Source organism: Poromitra crassiceps, assembly GCF_964638095.1.
Source record: "Poromitra crassiceps genome assembly, chromosome: 1".
NCBI lineage: Eukaryota > Metazoa > Chordata > Actinopteri > Beryciformes > Melamphaidae > Poromitra > Poromitra crassiceps.
The window spans coordinates 67,735,935-67,744,526 of NC_139623.1; the positions used below are offsets into that span (position 1 = coordinate 67,735,935).

General features: G+C 44.8%; 1 protein-coding gene across 1 annotated transcript; it reads right to left on the reverse strand.

Annotated features, from left to right (window-relative positions):
• Nucleotides 1-7,715: 7,715 nt before the first annotated feature.
• Nucleotides 7,716-8,279, reverse strand: morn5 (MORN repeat containing 5; the record flags this gene model as incomplete). The annotated part of the gene is made up of 1 exon (XM_083653496.1): nt 7,716-8,279. One exon carries the CDS (start codon nt 8,277-8,279, stop codon nt 7,716-7,718), a length of 564 nt encoding a protein of 187 aa, XP_083509622.1.
• Between the last annotated feature and the right edge of the window lie 313 nt (nt 8,280-8,592).

An 8,592-nucleotide genomic window follows, 5' to 3' on the forward strand; every position in this document is an offset into this window, starting at 1 on the left:
ACTGTGCTCCGGTATGGTGCCATAGTCCACACATCAAGAAGCTGGATGTTGCCCTAAACAGCGCCATATGGACTGTCTCCGGATGCCTATGAGCCACTCCAGGAAACCATCTGATGGCCTCGCTGGTATCGCCCCCAGCCGATATCCGACGAGAAGCAGCCACACTGGCCGTCTCTCGAAAAGCACAGAGCAGAGCAGTGAACCCCACCTCCTCCATAAAACCGGTACGGAGACGGCACGACACACGGTGCACCTTTGCCAGACACGCCCAAGCCCTCGCTCTGCACAGCGCCAGCTGGAGGGACCAGTGGAAGTCAGCAGAACCATCTAGGCTGCACCGCTACATCGAGGACCCCATGGATGTTCCTGGCCAGGACCTGCCTCGAAAGCAATGGACAACCCTCAACCTCTTGAGGACCGGCATCGGACGCTGCGGTGTAGCAATGAAGAGCTGGGGTCTGGGGAGCTGGGGTCAATAAACAACAGCGTAGCGGCAGCCAGCGCTCCTTAGGGGAGAGGAGAGCGAATGAGCAAGTATTAGTATGAGTTGTGCCAAACAAACGTTAATATCTCAAAAACTATACATCACATTGCTTATATTTTGCCATTCTAAGTAAGAGCAGAAGTAGCTCAAGAGTTTGATGTATAATATATGCATGTCGTGTTAAAGTTGTGTGAACTGTCACAGATTTTAAAATATAAACAGTCAGCCGGCTAGAGCCACACACTCAAACCTCCCAAAGCTCACGCTCCATAGGGTTCCATTGCCGTTGCCACCCAGTGGCGCGGTTTGTTTACCAAAATGCTGCTCGGCTGATCCCTCGTATATATCAGAGTTAGCAAGAATGCTAATTTTCCCCGACATGCGACAATAAAACAAAATACCACAATAAAACAATACGCTGACATATACCAGTAAAATAAGAAACCACAGCATACAAAACAAATACAATACAGTATAAAAGTGCAAAAATAGAATCAAACCTGAGCTCAGCATCTGTTTTAATACAGACTAACATGACAGGGGCATTTAAATAAATGAACCAAATGAATTAGTAAAGTGCTAAAAACAGAGTTTAGTCTATGTTTAGTCTATGTAGTCTATATATTAGGGGGTACATGTCCAGACAGGATCTTGAAAAACTAATTCACGCCTTCATTTATAGTAGGTTAGATTGCAATAGGCTTTTTTCTGGTCTCTCCAAAAAAGAACTTAGGCAACTTCAACTCATTCAGAATGCTACTGCTAGAGTTCTAACGAAGACTAACGGCGGGACACACATCTTGCGTGTACCTACCTAGTGCGTGTGCGTGGCGTGCTGGCTGCTGCTGGCACGCCCGCGGCATCCACACAGGCAGCGTGGCTGCTGCGTTGCAGCTGCTGTCTGTCTGCCAACTCTCTTCCTATAGAGTTTACCTTTTATTAAATTTGCTATAAACAATACAATGATGATTTTAACTGAAGATCGCTTGGGCTCACTTCAGAATCGAGGCAGTATTGATTTGTGTGTGTGTGTGTCTCTGTGTGTGTGGTGGGGAGGGGAGGAACGAAGCCACGTTGTAGCCTATGTGGTTTTCAGAGGGCAGGAGAACTGCAGCTGTGAGCTCAGCTCATCCTCCCGTCTCAAATCAAAACGAGCCTTGATTGGCTGTGGCTGCCCCTGTAAAATATCATTTTAATGTCTATTTGTGTAGAGACACGCGCGCGGTAAGCAGAAAAAATAGGTGTCGCTTCTATTCTCTAGATGACGCGCGTCTCACGCCTCGCAAGACACGCGCCTGAGACGCGCGTCGGATGCCGGTGGTGTGGCTGCTGTAACCTGTTAACATGGGCGCCGAAATTAAAATCAACAGGTAACGCCACGCAGACGCCACGCAGACGCACAGCAGACGCAAGATGTGTGTCCCGGCCGTAAGAAAGCTGATCATATCACTCCAGTTCTTAAGTCCTTACACTGGTTGCCAGTGTGTCATAGAATAGATCTTAAAATACTGTTATTAGTCTATAAATCACTTAATGGCCTAGGCCTACATGGCCATACTGCACTACCCTGGTGCCTCCAACCGCGTACGGCGATGGACTGTATAGAAGTGCAATTGATCTTGCACGGCATTGGCTAAAATGTCTATGTTGATAAAAAAAACACCTGTGATGTCACTGACCCTAACACTGTTTTGCATATGCCTTCCCCCAGGTGTGACAGACCAGGAACATCCTGACATCATCAAAATAAACCAATCTAGCCTGTGACCTTTACCCTGATTTAAAGGGTAAAGGTCCATTTATCGCTAAATGTATATTAGATATACATATGATGATTATTATTATTCCAGACAGACACACAAATGGGAAAACACAGAAAAACAAACATGTATTGTCAACATTCAATCTTACAACCAGCCGCATAAGATGCTTATATGGTTGTAAGCAATATTGTGCCTGGAATCCATGCGGTCCACGAGGGAACCAGCCTGTCATCCATCTCTCAATCATGTTTGGTCCTTGAATTTGAGCAAATTGGGCCTGCAAAGTTCTTGAAATTAGACATGGCTCAGTGAAAGTGATTTCATTTCTTTATTTTGCAACGGGCTGAGGTTGAGTTTGTTTTGATTTGATGTGCAACAGCAGAGTTGATTAGTGTTCACACAGTCAATTCTGAAGCACCTTGAATTTCTAAATGCACTCCCTGTAAATATTGTACAGTACTATATTGTACTCACTTAACTAGTGGAAACACTATTTTGAACAGTTAGTCATCATAGATGGAAAGAGCTCAGTGCTGTTTTATGCTGTCTTTCGCCTATCCTCATTCATTGGTTTGTTTGTGTGTGAAGGGCTAGGTAATGTGGCCTAAATGTTTCCCTATTGAACCGTTTAAAAATCGATGCAATTTGAAATGCAAAAATGAATTTGAGTCGCCGGCAAGCCGTCAGAAGTGGTCACTGCACGGAATTGAACCGCGTCCCGGAACCAGGAGTCCAACACCAGTGACGGTTTTTCAGGCTACAGGCGACCCATTAAATCTAGTGTTTGTACGGTATATTGTTTAAAGTGACCTACATTTGATTGACATATAGATTGGAATATAATCTGACTTTGGATCCATTTAAATGGCAGATAAAGCTCTTTGAAAAGAGGTTTGGTTGAGTATTAAAGATAATTGCAGTCTAATCCAGATAGAGGATAATCTTAACACATTGAGTGCCAAGGACGTCTGTGCACGTCCTAAAAAAAAGTAACGTTCAGTGCCAAGGACGTCTGTGTACGTCCTAAAATCATAATTCATATTATTCCATAATTCTGCTGTTTAAGGTCGTACCCAGCCAGTGAGCATGAATCCCTTTAAGGGATCACACGGCGCCACCTTAAACATCGACACGGAATCTGCGCCACCCACCTTAGATCCTTTACTTTGTACAGGAGACAGCAGGGAAAGACGTGATCAAAGAGGAAACCGATGCATGCTTCAGCCAGAGCCGTATATATTGCTCTGTCTACAGCGGAGAGTGGGCTCGGCTGCATCCGCGCTCACAACTGAGCTCTTATGCTTCTATCTATCTCCACACGATTCCCTGCCAGAAAGCCAGCATCCGAAGCCTAACGGCCAAGCCTTTTCGTTCAGTCGCGTTTGGCATTTCCTTGATGCGCGCTGGGATTCGTCCGGGGCAAAAACGGAGTCTCAGAAAACAAACTCTGTGCGTGTGGGGAGGAGCCCGCAGCTCAGAGGTGGAGAGGGGGGCGGGGGGAGAGGGGGGGGGGGGGGCACGCAGGCTGCACAGAAACCACACCACGCCACCACATCAGAAAACACCAGCCAGAGTCAGTGAATGTGCTCGAAATTAGAGTGCAAAAGGTATTCATAAAAGTGACTATATCTTGGAAAGTAAAAAAAAACGACAGAAAACCCTTGAAAGTGCACTTTTTTCAAAGGCTGTCATTTCATAATGGAACTGTCTAGAAACAAAATTTCTTCTTTGGAAGAAGCAGGAGTGTTCAATGTTTCATTAAAGTCCAGCCCTATCAATATAGCCCTAATAGAAAAAATTCTATAGCTGTTTTCAACTGAATGGAAGTGAATCTGGCACAGGCTGCAGACAATTTTACTGAAGCGCTGTGGCACTCAATGTGTTAATAGTCCAATATAACTTTTTAGCTTGTTCTCTCTCACACTCACACACACACACACACACACACACACACACACACACACACACACACACACACACACACACACACACACACACACACACAGAGAAGAAGAAACAGAATTACAGGAGAACCCCTCACAAGCTGTTGGTTGTGTGTAACCCAGGTCATGAAAGGTTACCATGTAAAGAACAGGACGCTTACTGGAGGGTGGAGGGGCCCGGGCTTTCCGGGGGGGGGGCGGCCGCCCTCTTCTCCTGGTCCCGGCCGTGCACGTAGCACTGGAGCATGTGCATGGCTGACCCTGGCGCACACACACGCTCTCTCCTCACCCAGCTCACATAGCTATGAGCACAAAACATCAGAGCAGTGATTCACACAGCATCACACACACAATCACTGCAATTAATTAATCCATTACAACACTTACCCTGGGAGCCCAGGGCTGGTGGACTCATAGAGCCCGGCGTAGGTCTCCTGGCTGTGTGGACCAAAACCCACCAGCCCTCACTGACACGGTAATCCATTCTGCAAAATGACAGCACAGATTTTGAGCTAGTTACATTACATTTACATTAACATTATGACATTTAGCAGACGCTTCTGTCCAAAGCGACTTACAATATCACATTTTGTCAACAGTAGAACTATGCAACACAATCAATGACAGCTAAGACATTTTGATTGACTAAGGTAGCATCCTGTAGAAAGTAGTTTGAGAAGGACTATTAGTTAGTCTTCACGGCATGACTGATCAAATAAAACTAAATATACTACCAAAGAGATTAGAGCAAAGATAAGCATATTCATTCAATTCAAAGCTTACAGTGTTATCAATTTTACTTTCTGCAATGCAATGCTGTACACAGGCCAGCTAGATGCATTTATGCCAATTTTCCTAGGTTTGACAGTAAGCCATGTTATCTGCATGTCAAAATGACATGTCAGTTTCAAAGCTGCACACGCAGCAACAAGTGTTATCAATTTTACATTCTGCAATGCAATGCTGTACACAGGCCAGCTAGATGCATTTATGCCAATTTTCCTAGGTTTGAGAGTAAGCTATGCATGTCAACATGACACATGTCACTTTCAAAGCTACACACGCAGCAACGACCATTAGGCAGACTTACAGACAGCACAGCTAGAAATATGTAATTCAACAGTTTGATGACTTGACAGATGTTTACAGTAACGTTATCTACAAGTCAACACGATACAGTCGGTTAACGTTAAATTCTCCACACAGCCCAGCGGCGGCCTTAACGCAGCAGCGGCATAGTTGGGTTATTTTAAGCATATGAAATGGATGGCACGGCAACACCAATCAATTCGGCATACATTTAATACACATACAATAACTATTACAACATAAAACCCGGGCTGTCCTCGCCCTTTTGAGGCTCGGCGAAAACGGCATGTATTTTAATAGAGTTTGGCGAACAGAGTTTCGCCCTGCAAATAACGTTACGTTACGTTTTTCCTCTCAACAAGACTCGCTTTTATCGCATAATTAGATATAAAATCCAGCTCTTACCTCTTAGCGCGGAGAAATTCTCTGAATAAGGCGAAATAAGACAATCCAACACAATCCAACAGACTGTGACTTTCGACGGCAGAAAAATGGCGGCTCTGAAAAACAGTTTCTTTGTTGAGGGTGGGTGGGGCGACTGGGGGGGAGCAGGCCAGAACCAATGAGAGGAGAGTCTACGTTATATGGCTCTCGGATTTGCTCAGATGTCTACATGAACGTAGACATCTGAGCCAATGAGAGGCCGCGATTGTCTACGTTGTACATGAACGTAGACATCTGAGCCAATGAGAGGCCGCGATTGTCTACGTTTCAACGTAGACTTTGCACCTCCGTACAGAAAAGCTCTGCGAACGGTAGGGCGGTAGGAACATGTGGGAAAAGCAGCTACCAACTGAAGCAATCTTGGTCAATACTGCAACAATTTCAAAGATGTGTTCACATTTTAGTTATACATATGATCCAGTTTGAAAAATACTAACATTCTCCTTTTATGTAATGTGTGAGTGGCTTACTGCTGCAGCACCTACAACCCATGCAGTCTGTTGATGAAGTCGAGCATGGTGTATTATGTGCCAGTTGGCAGTTTGGCATGCCACCAAAACATTCAAAAGTATGACCTCAAATTAAAAAAGTAGGACTGTATCACTTAAAGGGTACTGGTATAATAACAAGATTTCGAACAAAACGAGAACAGTTTACTGCAGAGTAGACCCTGCAACATTTTTACTTGTTCGGAGCATTTTTACTTTTGTTCCGGAGCTCTGTAATCTTTGCGTTGATTGTGCATCCGATGCTGGAGGGCACAGTGGCTGGCCACCTCTCAAGAGTTGCGCCTACAAATGAACAAAAGAACACAAAGAAGTCAATAGGTGGAACACCCATTCAAAAGCTGAAAACGTACTGTAAATGGCATCCAGTTTGTTTTTGTCCAGAGGTAGACGAGAATCTCCTCCACCTCGGTTGCCTCCTCGAAGATTGCTCACCACTAGTATTTCAACCGGGAAAACTGCCGTGAGAAGATGCCTTACAAACACTGTGGCCGTAGTCGCGTTTTGGGCATACGCCCACGCCAATTTATCTACCAATACGCCAGTCCCAGGATGGATCTCCTTCTGTTTAGACAAGGACACAAGGTGACCATTAAAGTAAGACAGTATGATTTGTTCAGCCCAACAGACAGAAATCTAACATATCCTTAAACTGTAAACCTTTACATTCCATTAGTTTGACAGTTGAGTTTTTTGGTTAAATGTGGATCAGTGATGCCATCACACAAGACTATATGTGTTGATTCAGTGCCTTCTGATGACATCACTGGTCTACATTTAACTAAACACTCAACTGTCAACCTGAATGAATGTCTGCAAAACATACTTTTTGGATACGTGTCAAATAATGTATACCGTAATCGACCCGGTGCCGGTCAGGACACAAGATGGGGAGGTCTTCAGGTCACAGTAGACAGATTTACCACTTGTACCTGTGCTTGAGAGAATACTAAGGTAAAGTCCCACTGATTGTCACACAATGTGTGAAATTTGTTCTCGCATTTGACCCATCCCCTGGGGGAGCGGTGAGCTCGGGAATCATATGGTGATCTAACCCCCCAATTCCAACCCTTTGATGCTGAGTGCCAAGCAGGGAGGCAAATGGGTCCCGTTTCTATAGTCTTTGGTATGACTCGGCCGGGGATTGAACTCACAACCTCCCAGTCTCAGGGCGGACACTCAGACCACAAGGCCACTGAGCAGGTGAATATGCCCGGAACCCCACCTGAGAGGGACCCATCTTCTACTTGCTGGTATATAGTGTAATTTTTTTTTTCCTTTACATTTTTTATTTGGAAATGTTTGACAAATTTCAGTATAGTGTACATGAACATTTCCTTTTTTATACATTTATAACAAACACCCCTACCACCCACCCATCCCAACCGCCCCACCCACATGAATATAATAATATAGTGTAATTTAATTCAAAGTTAAAATTGCACTCTTCATGTCCAATTGCTCCAGATATGGGTTCTTCTAGATCTCAGGATTGGCCAACAATCTCATCCCAAGCTTTTCGACAAGTGCGCACGATCCACTCGTGTTCCTGGTCACCTGCGTACCTGCAGAACATGCCGGTGTCATAGTCATTGACAAACCTGGTGGTGGGGTCATAGAAACCGTCTCCACAGTCATAACACCCCTCAGGAATGACACGAGGAGGGTCCATGTCCGTCAACTGAGATTCTCCTGCCGGTTTGAGTCCATTACATCTTTCACTGTAGAAGCGCCTGTCATAACCAACACAGTACTCCCAGTCCTTCTCCTGGTAGTCCATGCCATCAGCAAAGGTGAAACTCCCCTCATTAGCTAGACCCTTCTCCCAGTATCCTTCATATCTACATCCGTTTGGAAAGTACAGCACCCCTTTGCCATGGAACATCCCATCGTTCATCTCTCCCACATATTCGGTTGATTTGAGTTGAGTTGAGACTATTTTATCCTCGATCACAGTATATATGGTCTCTGTGGGAAATGTGTATTCTCCTGTTCCTTCCATCCTGCCATTTTTCATATCTCCTTTATAACTGCTTCCCATGAACTCCATGCTTGATTTGCTAGTGTTCTCTATCTCGTCAAAAATAAAACAAGTATGGAGATGTCACTCACTACCAGTAGGTAGGTACCAGTCCTACTTATAAGCTCTGCAGGGAACGTCACAGATCACAGATGATGTCACAATGTCTATGACACCAGTGTCTGTCACTGATGATGTTACTTTATCCATAGACATTGTGATTAAACAGTGACATCACCATAAATCACTGATGATGTCATAAAGATACATTGTGATGCGGAAGACAACAGAGGGCTCTGCCCAACACTTCAGCGTCCCTGAAGGCAGTGCTTTGAAAGTATTG